At 34.0% G+C, this 16,433-nt stretch overlaps 1 protein-coding gene across 6 annotated transcripts in view; it reads right to left on the reverse strand.

Annotated features, from left to right (window-relative positions):
• Positions 1-5,108: 5,108 nt before the first annotated feature.
• LOC117119824 overlaps positions 5,109-16,433 on the reverse strand; it is a 37,845-nt gene continuing 26,520 nt past the window's right edge. For 4 of the 6 annotated variants that reach the window (XM_033264762.1, XM_033264765.1, XM_033264767.1 and 1 more), the window contains 5 exons: positions 15,260-15,447; positions 14,712-14,810; positions 9,938-9,976; positions 6,470-6,748; positions 5,109-6,270 (listed from right to left, as the gene is read on the reverse strand). In XM_033264762.1, coding sequence (XP_033120653.1) covers positions 6,122-6,270; positions 6,470-6,748; positions 9,938-9,976; positions 14,712-14,810; positions 15,260-15,447 — 754 coding nt within the window. In that variant the 3' untranslated portion in view covers positions 5,109-6,121. The remainder of the gene's footprint in view (positions 6,271-6,469; positions 6,749-9,937; positions 9,977-14,711; positions 14,811-15,259; positions 15,448-16,433) is intronic. The other 2 variants (XM_033264763.1, XM_033264764.1) reach the window with 2 other exon arrangements.

Here is a 16,433-nt window from a genome sequence, read left to right on the forward strand (position 1 = left end):
GTAGTTATTATTTCGGTATCGCGATTGATTCTGAAATGGTTTCAAAATGTATCGGAGCCAGTGGTGACTAGTCCCTATTCATATTTAAATAATACCTATTCTGTCACCCACAATTGAGCAATGGTTATCCAAGCGTTTGGGTTAACACTGCTTGTGGGGAAGCAACAAAAGACGTATTAAAACGGTATGCTTCAATTCATTGGCGGCGCTGTATTGAAAACAAACTGCCCAAAAACAGCCTTGTCGTCTGGCTTGAATGATTTCAGATCTCACACACTCGTGGTTATTTGAATTGTTTGTATTTTGTTGATATGCCATAAGTTTTGTGACAAATCTTTAAAATATGTATGGGAATATGACAAGCACTGTCTCTTATACACATCTAGATGTGTATAAGAGACAGATATACTGTATATGTACCTTTGACGATTTATATTATATATATATACATGTATGTATATATATATATATATATATATATATATATATAATAAATTATGCATATATAGTATGTATACTTTGTAGTTGTCTCAGATATTATTATAGTCATTATTATGGATGGCACTGCTGTAATTCTTATGCAATGACTAACTTTCTAATTTGTGGTTGTCGATGTTTTTCCTATGCACTAATTGTCCCTGTTGTATGGATCTGTAATGAAACAATTCCATGTCATATTGAATTCCCAATTTACAATGCGAATGAGTAAAGGATCGACCACCATACGTACCAGAAGGGTTTTAATGAGTATGCCTATTAAAGTGCCTGCATTCCATACGGCGTGTAACATGTTCTGTCATCCAATTACGGCACAGCCCATGACAACACACGAATGTGCGAATTTCTTTTTGTCAGCTTTTTGTTACTAATCGGATGACGTTTTTTTTTTTTACTAATCACATGACGTGTACCATAAGGTGCAAGAATAATGCCATCACCAGGATAAAATTGTGTCAGATGTACGTTCTGTTTTTGGTAATTAAAAAAAAAAAAAAACTAAAACAACAATAAGAACGTACAACTAATATTTATATATTGGATCCTGGTGATTTTTTTTCTTCAATAAAATCGTGTCTATCAGCGCAAGTGACTCATTCCATTGTGCGCGTACAAATACGCACCACGCAAAGCTATTGGGTATACATAAAGTGAATTAGCAAGGACTGCGACATTTGACGTGCGTCGAGGCACGCGTAGTCGCGAGACGCTATAATTATTGGATTCCGGTGACATTGATGACCAATTGTGCCTCCACTTTAAACAAAACAATATTGTTTGCTTTGTTAGTTATTTCCATTGAAAATGGATATTTTGGTTGGTAATAAAACATTTGAGGATTTTCGTATGAGCTAGTATGATACTTTCGATATTCATGGCTTAAAGCAATACAATTATTGCACAACTTGATTTTAACAACTGACTTGTCTATACTGATCGCAAAACCTTCAATTACTACCTATTTTACGATTAATTAGCGAAAATCACTGAAATGAAAACATCCTGACTGAGATACAAGGATACGAAAGGGGAAATAGGCCTATCTACATCGTGTTGTTTCATTGATTGGTAAATTGGTGGTTTGTGAAAACTGGTGTAGCTTGTGGACAGGTTATTCTGAAGCCGCAAAAATAATGATACCATTAAGTTAAGGATCCTCAAGTTAAGGATGTTTGGGTAACAGAATTTTATAAAACTGTTTAAAAATTCCGGTATATTTATTATTTCAAAATGTTATAACTGTTTCTAGTACAAAGAAGCAGAAATAATAGAAATTTACTAAAATATTTCAATACAGTTTTACATGGAGAACTCCACGATCTATGAAAACAATTATTTTCAAAGCATTTTGTTTCGCGAGGGTGTACAGGTAATTGTTATCATCCAGGTACGCGAAAAAAAAACTACACAAAGCTGCGTCTAGACGCTACTTGAATTAGAAAACGCCCTCTTTTCTGAAGGTCAATCCCAATCAAAATACAATCAAATACTGTCAAAATAATATTGTACTTTGTGTACGTTTCAAAAGATCAGGAAAAAAAATGTGCCTCATGAGGGCGGTATTTAGAAGTGCACACGCATCATAAATGACCCCGCCCCTTGGATATTGTTGCTATGGTCCTACAAAAAGAAAGCGTAAAACACGTGCGTTTGTAGGACAACACGCACTGTTTCGATTGGTCAGTTGTTAAGTTTGATTGGCACTCTCCGAGAGATTCATTATAACAATGAGGGGCTTTTCTGTCATACTGTACTGTAGTAACTGTAAAGGCCTATTATAAATCGTTGTCAATGACACATGTCAATTAATTTGTTATTTGCAGATAAAGAAACTGTAACTAACAATCAGTATGCTATAATCACGTGATTATATGATGTCCTTTGCTAACACTGTATTTACATTTCTTTGATGATTAATATATAATTTAACAGCGCTAACAGCAATCTTGATTTATATTATATACTGTATATGTACACACATACATTATATATATATATATAAATATATATATATATATATATATATATCAATATATATATATATCAATATATAATTACTTATTAATAGCATCTCTTCAGAGATCTCATTGGTGACGTACACTAATTAGAGGGTTGACATATTTTGGAACAAATATAATTTATTTAAATGAATATTTCGTCCTCTTCCTAAGGACGTCATCAGCGTAATTGCTGTCTCTTATACACATCTAGATGTGTATAAGAATATATATAAAATTACTTATTAAAAGCATCTCTTCAGAGATATCATCTTGTCTTGAATTGCCAAGAAGAGGGCATATCACATTGATCTGTTATTTGGACTAGTGCTGTCTAGTACGCATGCGCATGAGTGCAAATGAATTAGGTGCTTCAAATGAATTTGAATTCCCAAAAAATGGCCTACTTGGTTATTGCCTTCTGCATAGATAGCAGAAGGTCCCGTGCTTAATTCCCTGTTGGGGGCACCTATTTTTTCACACTAGCAGATTCCTCTTTAACGTTATTTACAGCATTACCGCAAGACGATTTAGAGTTTATCTCTATTTATTTTTATATATTTACAGCATTACCACAAGACGATTTAGAGTTTATCTCTGTACCATTATTTACTTATAGCTTAAGTATTGTCTTTATTTTTTAAAATCTAATGTTTGAAAGAAATAAAATGTATAACATTGACACTCAACAAGTCAAATTCTGTTTAATTTGATTAAACAGAATTATATTGATAATTAATAACATAAAAAATATCAAACGACAAGTTTTTCAAATTCTAATTAATTTACTTTAATCCACTGAATTGATTTTCAAGACCAATCCTTGAGGAGGTAAGTACAGAAGTGAAGTGGTATTAGCTGGAAGAAGTGTTACCTCAGCTTTCCTTTGGCCTCAGTATCACTGTATTTGTACCTACTTTTTTGCTCAGCATTATTGGGAAGGGTGGCTGTCAGAGATGCATTACTGACAATACATTAAAGCCCCCTCAGCTTGGAAAGTATTTTAATGTCATTAAGCACCTGAAAAATATTCCTAATTACAATTACGTATTCACATACTAGCTGGTACTCATTTATACTTCTGGGTGGAGGGAGACAATCAAAGTATTATACCAGACCCCAGAATTTCACCACTATGCCCACTGGCATACTGGGGGGGGGGGGGTACTTTTTTTGTATAAAAGTGAAAAAAAATATTAGAATGATAGTAAATGACAAGGTAAATGTACTTCATATATCAAAAAGCATTGTCAAGAAAAGTTCACTATCTGAACAAAATTGTTTTTTTAAAATTTATAATTAGCTTCTACTAGCTTGATTTTGTACATATGAACTAGAATTTAATAGTACTCAGCACCCCAAAACCCCCCCACCCCACCCCCACCCCATTTCCGAAATCCTAAGTACGACACTGATGCCACACATGCGCGAGCAACATACACAAAGTATACACCTTGTTTGGAGGAAAGTGGCGCAGCATTAAGGCTCTTGATTTCCCATCAGGATGTCTGGGTTTTAAGTCTACTGTGGCTGGTGATTTTGGTCCTTGAGCAAGGCACTTTATCTGCATTGCTTCTCTCCACACAGGAGTTACAACAGATACCTGGTTGGGTTGCATGCTGCTGCACTCAATATGTCTGCAGCTATAAGATCTTAATCTTCTTAAGCACATGTACACCGAATGACCAAGGGTAATAATTACTGCAGGAAGAACCAGTTGCTGATCTTCTTGCAACATCCAGAATCTATAGTGTATTTCTATCTGTACCTCTTAAATGCCAGTATCAAAAATAGTCAAAGTGCTTCCCTGGTGGATTGCATAAAGTTCTCAAAATGTTGGCACCAAAAAAAGGGTGGTTACACCCCTTCCCCCACCCCAAGTTTTTAAATACTGTACAAAAATCTGTATCTCATTAATTGCTTCAGATTTTTTCCTCAAATATGCTTTTTGTGTCTTATAAAAATCAGGTACAGTACAACATATCAAAATATTATTTCCTCTGGAGCCTGGATTTAAGCACATGTAAACCAAATGACCAAGGTTAACAATTATTGCGCACTTGAACATTTATTAATATGAAATCTGTGCGTTAGAAATGCATAATCATTATATTATTATACAAATACAGACTGTATAAACGGATAACATTCAAAATTAATAAATAATATGTTAGAACTATCTTTAGGTAATAATATATGAATTTATTATATCAGGAAGACCAGTTACTGATCTTCTTGCAACATCCAGAATCTATAGGGTATTAATATCTGTTCCTGAAAGTGTTATGGCAAATATCAATAATTGTCAAAATGCTTTCCTAGTGGATTGTATACAGTTCTCAAAAGGTTGGCACCAATACAGTATTCTGACAAAATCAAACCCCTTCCATTTCTGATGTAGGAGTTGTATCAGAAACTATTCATATCTCAATGTCCTTGTTGAAATGCTCAACTATTTAAGTCTCCACAAGAATCGAAAAATTCTGATGCTGCACATCAGTATCGTTATGCTTACATTCAGTGGCATATCTAGAAGTCTTGAAATGGCGAGGGGAGCTGATCTGAGAGCACAAATGTGAAGTGGGGCTCTCAATGGTTAAGTACAGGAGTTGAGGGGCGCTAATTCGCAAAATATGGTGATTTTAGGTCATTTTTAACTACTTGACCGTGATTTTTTTTTGGGGGGGGGAAAACTGGGGGAGGGGGAGCGAGTAATTTTTGGGGGGAGCGTGTGCTGCCCGCACACCCATGTAGATACACCACTGCTTATATTTCAATTTGCAAACAATTCATTTGTCCAAAATGAGAATGTTACTTAATTAACTTCATTATGGTTCAAACTGTTAAACATTATGAACTCCAGAATATCAAAAGGCAGTGATTACTGTATAAGAAATCCATGCATAACACTGCTTGTCTATTTTGAACGGCTGGCTCTTTTGTTTTCATCATAAATAAAGTGCAGATAGTTGATGTATGTCTTATAGAAACCAGTGAACAACCTCTACTCCAGTACTTTTCCCAATGGTTAAAGCATCCTGGCAACTTTCCATCACTGGAGTTCAGTGACCTCTTCAATCACTAGAGTTCAGTGACCTCTTCTGCACTGACAGTACCAATGATCACTCATAGCTTCCATCATCGTTATCTCTAACCAAACAGAATGAAGCCTCTGACCAGAGAGTATGAGTGACCTCTGACCATATAGTTAATGATATCTGACCAAATATTGTCAGTGACCTCAGATAAGATAATACCAGTGACCTCTGACCAGACAGTATTAATGATCGCTGACCAGTTCACTACTACAAGCCATCTGTCTGGAGAGTATCCATAATGGCTGGTGGTTAACTCCAGAAGCATTTTTTAGTGAAAGCTGTAAAAACTCTGTCGGAAGGTAAACACTGGTATTTGTCTCAACCACCACGATCGCAGGACGATATCAAGATCAAGGCTACCAAGATTACTGACTGCTGGTCTACTGTATCAGTAGAATTGTGATCCATCAGTGACCTGTGATCCACTAGTGACATCTGATCCACCAGTGACATCTGATCCACCAGTGACATCTGATCCATCAGTGATTTCTGACCAGATAACCAGTGGTCAGGTCTGATGCCACATTGTCAGTCTCTCTCTTGCTTAGTTTTTTTCTTAAGCTTTCTAGTTCTTTCATATCTTAATGTCTCATTTTCAAGCGATGCTATCTCAGATATTCTTTGTTGAAATGCAGGCGTTGCTCCTGACACAGCATCAGTGTATACATACTTAGGTTCTGTAAAGACAATAATGTTGATCATACAAATATGGTCATTTATAACATTTTTTTGTCTTTTAATAATTATTCATTTTCAGGTTGCTTCAGTGACCAACATTCTATGTGGACTGTTCTTACAAAAATACAATAAGTTTTTTGCAATATGCCTACTTATTGTTTTAACAATGTAAGTCATTGATTGTAACAAAGGCCTTACGTTTTGTTCGTTCCCGCCCAAGTGGGAGTGTCATCGTTCCTTTAGACTTCGTCTGAGATATCCGAATGTCCTTACTTATCTGTTGCTGTTTTCGACTAGAAGCAGATGGTGGAGTAGATATCGCTAATGCACCCATAGCTAGTAAGTTATCATTATTCAAATTTGTAAGTGTAGGATTTGTAGATGGGTGGTGGTCTCTTGTAAAGAAAGTTCCCCTTGCAGAAGGCCGAAACCCGTTACGCTTATGCACCTCCGAATTATTCATGTCATCCCCTAGAACTGAAGCCAACAATAAATAAGTGTTCACACAATAATACTTTAATAATACTTTAATGGTAATAATATAATTCACTAAGAAGTCTTCAAGCATTCAGAAATAGTAATGACAATAGAAAGTACTCAAACCTGAGTAAAAGTAACAATTAGAAAGATAAAGTTATATTTCCTTTATAAAATAGTATTTTATTTTTTTATACAACAACTAGTGACTTGCAACTTATAAAATAGAAGCAATGCTCTATAAACTACAGTCTCATTAACAATTAATGACGTACTACTACTAGTACCAGTTTGATAGGCTGCATCATGCCACCAAGCGGCCTCCAAATTGTGAGGCTTAGGTGAGTAGAGTAGTTTTTTATTAGTCATGAAAAAAAAACCATGGAATATTTGAGCCCAGGATCGTTCAATGGCCAGCATCTTAGCCACCACCAAACTACCTGCTCCAATCCAAGTTCTCTTACTATGAACAAGCTGTTGAGAGTGAAGAGGAAGAGGGAGAGGGTAACATTCCTGTAGGATTCCAGGCCCGTAGCATGAATTAAAATTTGTGGGAATTTCGTTTTAATGAAAAGTAGACCCTTTGGCTTGCATGATCTCCGATACTTTAGAAAACAAGTTGTAAATATATCTACGAACATCAATTTCTTTGTTTTTAAATGCAGACCTTCTCCAGTTTTTGGGCAGTTCATCGTAACCCCCTTAACCACTCCCCCCCCACGCTACGGGCCTGGGATTCCACAGCTTAATGTCCCATCCAAAAGATGCCTTGGTTTAATAAAATATCTAACCCCATGCAGGAGGAAAATCAACTCCTTTTTCCCAATACTGCACTAAATTTTGGTTTTATTACACCATAGAATTTATGTACAGTACATGACAACAACTGTTTAATGTAGCAGTTGCGACACCCGATCGCAATTCCCAATTTTGTGTGAAAGCTCACCAATAGTAATCGATCTTAATTTTTACCCATTGCCATTGGGTGCTACAATCTTTATTACTCCGGATTATCGCGGTATCCGATTGCAACAAATTCCACATGCACTGATTGGCTGAGCTCAGTCAACATACTGTAGGTAATTCCTGTTGTCAAATTTTAGACAGTTCTATGCCCCAAATTCAAAGTATTATAGGATACCAACTATGCAATAGCCTGGCAACTATGTACATATCGACAAAAACAGAACAAAGATGCTTTATCTAAAGAACATTTAACATATTTAACACAGCCATCAAGGCCATAGCTTAGATCACTTTAACAGTTTAAACGGGTGCATTAACCTAAATCCTGAAAATAATTGTATGATACGAGACTGGTTCTATTTAGGAAATCGTCAAGAAATTAGATTAACATGAACTCCAAGTTGTCCCAACCATAAAGTACTGCAGTAACTCCAACTGACAACACAAGTATTGTTTTTTTTTTAACTGAAGTTGCTTTCAACTTCAAACCTTAATTATTTATCTGACACCACAAAGCTGACCTGAACCAGTTAAAATGGCACTGTTCAATTTCTGATTTGGTTTGTGTATTTATTGTATTTCTTTAACTAATTCATTAATTATTGTAGTTGAAACGATGTACTGTATATGTTTATAATGTATTTACCTATGACGACAGTGGTGAATTTAGCTTACTGGGCCATTCCTTTAATCCTGATAATGAATATTGTGGTTAAGGAAAACTTTACCCTACTTGAAAATGGCCTATTTTGAAATATTTTTTCAATGTAATTAAATCAAAGAAATGTCCTTTTATTTGATACTTAATTCTACAAGATGGTTCACTCATTTAAAAAACACACTTTTAATTACAGTAGTACACAGTAATTGTAATCATACTATTTGTTGTAAAGCACATACTCTTAAAGAGGTTTGATGCAATCTAAAAGTGAAAACAGTACTAATAATTTAAAACAACAAAAACACTAGGGGCCTACAGTTAACCTTGCCAAAGTTTACTTTGCCTAATAACTTAAATAATCTCTAAGTTAATATTATTTACAAGCCAAATTTTTGTGTTTTCAATTAATCAACGATCTGTAAGTCAAACAATTTTTCAATGCCATTTCGGATTCGACTTAGTCAAGTTCAACTGTAATAACAATCTTAAATTCAATAATAATAATAATAATAATAATAATAATAATAATAATAATAATAACAATAAAATATTAATTTGCTGTTTAGAATTTTACATTCTTGGGACAAGTTATGATAATTATAATGCTTTCTTGGCATAACACACTATATTTTTTGTTAAATTTATTATGATTCTAATAGTTTAATTAAAGCTGAATAAAAAAAAACAAAAACATGTTTTTGCACAGATGCAATAAACAAATTAATTTCCCAGCAATGATTCATCGTCTATTATGTGTATAAAGCTACGGCTTGTTGGTTAAAGCACTTGACTTGTGAACCCAAGGTTGATTAAAGCCTGCAATTTAAAGCATTAGTTTTCGTTCCCTAAGCACTGCCAACCAAACACTCTAGCGTAACCCAGCAGTCTTCACAACATTTAAACATCTGGAAATGATAACGAACTAAAGTGGCAAAAAACTAATGAAGTATTGTAATTGTACCGACTTCAATCCCGGTGTTTCTTACGATAGTCAGGGGCAGAAATCTACTAATCATTTCTTGTTACTGTAGATGCTGTGTAATTTTAATTGCTCGCGGGAATCTCCTGGAAATCGGCCTCACATACTACCGCGAGCAAGCAAGAACCTCCTGGAAAATAACCAATCTCCCGAAAATTTATATTTGCATTTTTTCACTGTTTAAATTAATTTCCTTGCGGAAGTCAGTGCCGATAGGTATCACTATGTGCAACAAAATGACATTAGATGTGTTAAAATAGCTGATTTTAACGAGATTTTCCGGAAGTGACTTCAATGAAGCCCAGTAGGCCTACTCTATAATTTGTGACCCATGCTCTAACAGTAACCCATCTTGATAGTTAATAATAATCACTAATCTAATACTAACCAGTGGTGTTAAAATCGGAATACGAAGTTCTAGTGAAGAGAATTTCCAATAGTCGAAGATGACGACAACAACATTGTTTAAATACATAAAACTACAATGAATTCTCAAACAGAATGCATACAGTATGTTTGCATAGGCCTACTATATGCATTCATGTTGTTTGATTTGTGCTTACAAATGCATGTACTTGCTTACCTATCGTGGCATTATACAACATCAGGATATTCATTGTTACTGAAATTCAAAAAAATTAAAATTTTCACGAGAACATTTTCTAGAGAGGGCAGTGTTCAAGATATTTATTTATTTCACTGATGTTCTTTGTCAGCAGAAATTGGCACAACTCAAGATCATCCCATGTTGCTGGGCCAATATAAGTGGCAGGGATGGAGTTATGGTAGGTAGAAGTGGGTGGGGCCACCTAGTCTAGCTAATTTCATGGCCCTTTATCTAAATATATTAATCCCCTTGCCCATCCATTTATTATTTAGAGTTCACTAACATCACCACTTACCCACCATTAAATGTCTACCAGGCCACCCACATTTATTTTTCTACAGCTGAAATGATGATCACTTTTATTTTATTCATTTTTTTTTTCAAATACTGAAATCATTGGCTCCTGGGGCTGACTTTACCCACTGCGTTGAGCATCACAAAGACACTTCTGCCATGCATTTTAAAATTTCAAGTACTTACTTTTAAAAACTGTGAATAAAACAAATTCCTACATGTAGAAGGTTTACTGAATTGTCTTGTGATGCTTATGTCATTAACATATTACAAGTTTCACTTTGTGAACATTGATTGTTAATCCAAATGATGATTGTCAGAATCTTTAATGACCCTGATTTACAAGTAAAAGAGGAAGTACTGACAGGAAAACAAGAGTTTTGTTTACAATTTAAGACAGTTGCGATGGTTTTGAATATTGTTTGAGTTTCAGAACCTTTATAATACAGAAAAATACAGAACAATTCAGTGTACATCCGACCATTGTATAAAACAAAACAGGCAACTAAATGATATCCTTGAGATTGAAATTATTGAATAAACAGTATCTTAATAAATAATTCCCACCCACTAAACACATTTTTTTTTTTTTGGCTACCCACCCTCAGGTTAAAGGTTAAAATTACAAACCTGTAAAACAAATAGATCTCAACTCATTCATACCACTATCCATTAGAATTAATCAAAATAATATCAAATTTGTCTTAGGATCTAATTAAATTTTTGTTCTTTGTTTTTTTTTTTTCTTAATTTTTTTTTTTTTTTTGGAAATGTCATGTACCAACTGATTATGTGAAAGGATACTAAATAAAGAAACCTTGAATCTAGAATGGTGTTGGTCAATTACTAAGGTGTTTAGGCTTGCTTACACAATGATGATAACGATCAATGATAAAAAGCTAAAAAACCAATTTTTTATATAGCAAATAAAAGAAAAAAGAAGTTTACACTAGCACAATTCCATAACAATTTATCGTGTATACGATAAAGAAATAATTTCACAAATCAAATGACATCATAATCATGGAAAAAAGATAAAATCTTATTAGTAAAAATCATTTTATCATTTTCCCATGATTGCTAGTGTAAAAACTTCTCTAATAATACTTTTATTTTCTATATGATTGAACAATTGCTTTTTACCGTTAAGACCACTATCGTCATAGCGTAAACAGGCCTTTACAAGATATAACCTAAGTATAGCTTAAACATTTTACTATGCTGTATTTATAATTACCATTCAATTTACTCCAAAAAAATTTAAAAAAAATAATAATTAAACTTAATTGATACAAATAGAGAAAATTAAGAATAATTTTAATGTAGATTTGAATATTCTTTTTTAAAATTAATGTTTGTGATTTTGTAATGGCTGGTTGGGATATGCCTTGGAAAGTGATTAGGCTCGCCTGTTAGAGTCCCTATGCCAGCATGTGTGACATTTTAGTTTGTATTGTTGAATCCTTTTGCATGTTTGTTGTGAATGTGGAATAAATTGAATTGAATATGACTGATTGATTGGTACCTCTCAGTCATGACTGACAGTTTATGACGTCTGTGATGACGCGCCACCTATGTCGGTTGTCAGCTATTTTGTACACCTTTGGTAGAAGTTGCCCAACTAAAGATTTAACCTGGTCAATCTACCTATAGCTTAAAAGAAATTAACAGAAAGGGTGTGTAACAAATGATGGTAATAAAGAAATGTTTAATGAATATTTTGAAATAATATTATGGAGTATGGTACACTGGAATAGAAAAAAATAACAAATTAAAACAAAAATCCTTATCTGTCCTATTCAAATTAAAATTAAAAGTCAAAGAAGTATTTAATGAGCAAGTAGTATTATATCAACTACAATAAAATAAAAATAAATAAATAAAAAAAAAATCCTTATCTCTCCTACTGTATTTCATATTGAAATTAGAAATTTTAAACTTTGGTTTGGCCCTTGGGGACCTGTGACATTGAAATTAAAAGTCAAAAAAGTATTTAATGAACAATTTGAAATAATACTACGAAGTAGTATTATATCAACTAAAATAAAAAAAAATATAAATAAATAAATAAAAATCCTTATCTCTCCTATTGAAATTGAAATTAGAAATACTAAACTTTGGTTTGGCCCTTGGGGACCTGTGACAGCCACAAAGCACGCCAGTAAAAACATTTAGCCAGTACCAACATTTAGCGGACTGTACATTATCCCGCCTAATTCCCACGTGAGCGTTAATGTCATGCCATTTAACTGTATAAAAATCGATCTCGTAAACAGAAAACATTTTGTTAGTTTCATTTCCTGGTTCAAATGGATCTCAATTTTTATATCTTCTGATTAATAGATTTGAAATGTTGTTGATTATTTTTTTCATTTGTAATGCACTGATCAAATTTATTTAAAATATGTGATGGCTAAATATGGTCATGACATCATATAATGACCATGTAACATAGGCACATCATGACTATATATGGGCATACAACATTTTTTTGTCAAATGACATTTGACAATATGGATTTAAAGCTTTAAAACTTATTATCACACTTCACTTTGTCGCCTTGGTGTATCAGCCTTATCGGGCCGTTTCAGTAGAAATGAGAAGTTTAACTTCTGTACTGTTATTACCGAGTGGTTCATAGCACCAGAAGTAAATTATGTTTATTAATATGCTTATTAATATGTTTAAATAATGATAAATATGTATATTTATCACCAATTAGTTTGTTTAAGTGCCCTGTGTTACCAATCAACTTAGGAAGATAACCCACATAAAAGATAACAAATGATTGTCCAATTTATTGGACAATTAGACAATTGTATGTCAAAAAAAAACTTGTGATTTGTGCCCATCATCATGCCCATACTGAAAAAATCACAAACATTTTTCACCTAAAAACCTGACAGAACTTAAAGGCAATAAATGTGACGATGTGCTGGATGGAGATGATACGCACAAAAAGTAATCTACAGTATGGTAACAAAACAAGAGAGACAGAACAGATGAACTTGGAGATAGCAATGTACTATGGAAATAGAGTGCATAGGACATAAGTGAGACAAGAAGAGGCCTCCATCCTATATACTTATGATGCCAAAAATCTAATTGAAGAACTCACTGAAACATCTTGACAAAGAGAAACTCACAATTGATCGTGGTTAACAATTTTTATAAATGATCACTTACAAAATGCGTTAACACATTCACAGCCAGACCTTTTTTTTGGTTTCTTCCCAGGATGTGCCAAAACAATGCATGTACAAACATACTTTAAAAAAATTTTATTTAGACATATCATCAAAATGGTGGGTTTAATAAATTGGGGGGAAAATATTAGGGACGCGTAAACTCATCACCGGCAATGGGACAGTACTTTTTTATTGCCTCTGCCTAGTACGAGTTTTCTCGTCCACTCTTTGCATAGGTTGGTATGTTAAGAGAGTGCCCCCAGTCATGCAATTTATTGTGCAGTACTGCTGGCAACAAAGCACAACATACGTTATTTGTACGTTATCGTTTAATTGTATCACTTCCCCGAACTACCAGCCGTCAAGTCTGTGGTTCTACAATAACGATGAAGTAATAAACGCCAGAATGTTACCCTAATTTTGGTGAGTATAGTCGTCCCTAGTACCCTCGGCAACACTGTGGGACAAGTATACTCGTCGCTGGCAGCGAACGTGTTAAACTTGATTCTGAGGGCAGCAAATGCCATGCATGTAATCTTAAAGATGTTTACGATGACTTTTATGCCAAGCAAAGTTTAATTATGATGTCCGAATTGCTAAATGAAAAACATGAATGCTTCATATTTCTTAGTCTAAAAATTATTATTATTAAAGGGAAGTGGTCTGGTTGGTTTCCAAATGGATAAATTTCAGCATGCTATTAGTATATTTTAATGGACCTTAGAAAGGAATCAACAGATCATTAGAATGAGTAAATTGGTGGCATGGAAATAAAATGCTTACATTTTGGCACCGATGTTTTTCCGCTTGTTAATTACTAGTACTTTTGTAAGAATTTTTTGGAAGGTTGGTTTATACCATAAATGGTATGAGATGGAAGAAGGCTGATGTAAAGTTAAGAATATATGAATTTAGCAGTGGCGGATACAGGAAACAGAGGGGGCCCAGGGAGAGAATTTCACAGATGGATACTGTAGTCTGTACCACCTCAGCCCCACCATGATTGGGGCAGAGGTAAAAAAAAAGTTACAATTATGGCACCTGTAGATGGCTGGAAATTGCACTCTCAGACCTAAATTTGATTAATATTTTTCTTTTTTTTCTCAATTTTTTTTCTCTCCCTCCCCACCACCTTGAATCCACCACTGATTAGATAGAATGGAAACTGTTACAGTTGAAATGCATACAAAGAGCTTAAAATAAGGGACAATACTCTAAGAAAGTAATGATTATGTATGGGCAGCTGGCCAACGTAGAGCATTAACTACCTGTACACTCCTTGTTGCCTGTATAGCTGAGGCAACTAGTCGCTTTCTCTATCGGCGACTCTGGTGGTGCCACAGGCCTAAGTAGTTTCAGTCTCGAGACTAGTTGAAAACAAGAAAAGCAAAACAATCGCAATTTATGAAAATGAAAAGAACAGTTCTTTGAAGTACAGCATATAACTTCATTAGGAAAACAAGGAAGTAAGGTCTAAAAAATATAATAATGTCGTCGAGGTCATTGTCGCTTAAGTTTTGATTAGGACTACAATCACAGGAATCAATACAGTTTCAATGATCTTTACCTATCTGACTGACTATAAAAAATGATAGAAACTGAATTACTTTTACAATAAAAAAACCCCCAAAAAACAGAGGGCAGTGTTGCTAAATACCACCATTGGGAAGAATTAGGAATTCAACAAAAAAAAATGACCTGTAGGGGGCAGTATAGAATAGAACTTTGTGTAAAACATGCAAACCATGGCAAGTTATATCTACCTATTTCCATTGACAATCTTAAAGTGACAATAATGATATTTTTTTTTACATACTTTTTGTTTCAAATTTTGCCACACCAAGGCTTTCTGTGTTGGTCCGTCGATCCCGTTCTCTTTCCAGTTTGCGCTCAAGATTCTGAAGATCGTCACTGATGGCGCGCACAGCATCCACCTGGGAACTGCTTGTGAGTGGTGTTGCGGTTGTTGGTATTTCCTGGTGGCTGTACGGAGAATTAGCAGAGCTATGAATATGATAGAGAAGCAATGAGTCTAACACCAAGATTAAGTAAAAGAATATATTGAAAATAAAAAAATGAAACGAAAGTTATCTAATGTTTTTAATTACTATTTAAAAAAAGGTGGATTGATTCTGCAAAGCTGATATGTTTTAAAATGACTATAGTGTATATTATTTTGGGACAGATTTGAGCCTAAAATATGCTAAGTGGTTTATCTGAACCTGTTCGCTACTGTGCAACCTCCAAGGTATGGGTACTGTATCTAGCACAGGGCGCAAAAAAGAACCGTGGCTTAAACACTTGCAAATATTAAAAACAATCAACTCTTATCTCACAGTGGCTAGTACAATTATGGTACAATACACCAGAATTAATGCATTACAACTTTCAATTCAACATCTGCTGAGTAATTTCATGACCAACCATTAATATTCATTTTATGCTAATTAGCTCACTTAGGTAAATTACATTTGGAAAAATTAGGACTACAGTAAATACAATCTTTTTTTATTAGCCATTTGACCTGGTTTCTCCACACACTTTTTACTTTACTCTATTGTTTATTGTTCTATTCACAGTTGTAGTGCATTAATTATGTGCTTTTTAACAAATTAAGTGCATCACAGTAAATTACAAACAACTCATTAATTATCATCCAATACATTTTACGATTAGCATTGTTATAGCACTTCAAAATAAAGAAGCTTAAAGCCCCATTCCCGGCAAAATTTCAATTTTTAAGAAAAATCTAATTTTTGTATAATGTTATAAAGATTTATAAATATAATACGGAATTGCTAGTTTAACTGAATTTAGACATTCCTAAGAATGAAAAAAATGTAAAATAAGACTGAAATTTGATTTTTTGTGTTCCACACAAAAAATAAATGCGGATGAATTTTTCATGTTTTTTCATTTTGCGATAGGTCGTGAGAAGAAATATCGTAGGCGCCGAAAACATTAGCCTATCCAACGCCTGTCTCTTATAC

The sequence above is a fragment of the Anneissia japonica genome, unplaced genomic scaffold (genome assembly GCF_011630105.1).
Source record: "Anneissia japonica isolate Jap-2015-1 unplaced genomic scaffold, ASM1163010v1 scaffold724_len3256291_cov202, whole genome shotgun sequence".
Taxonomy (NCBI): domain Eukaryota; kingdom Metazoa; phylum Echinodermata; class Crinoidea; order Comatulida; family Comatulidae; genus Anneissia; species Anneissia japonica.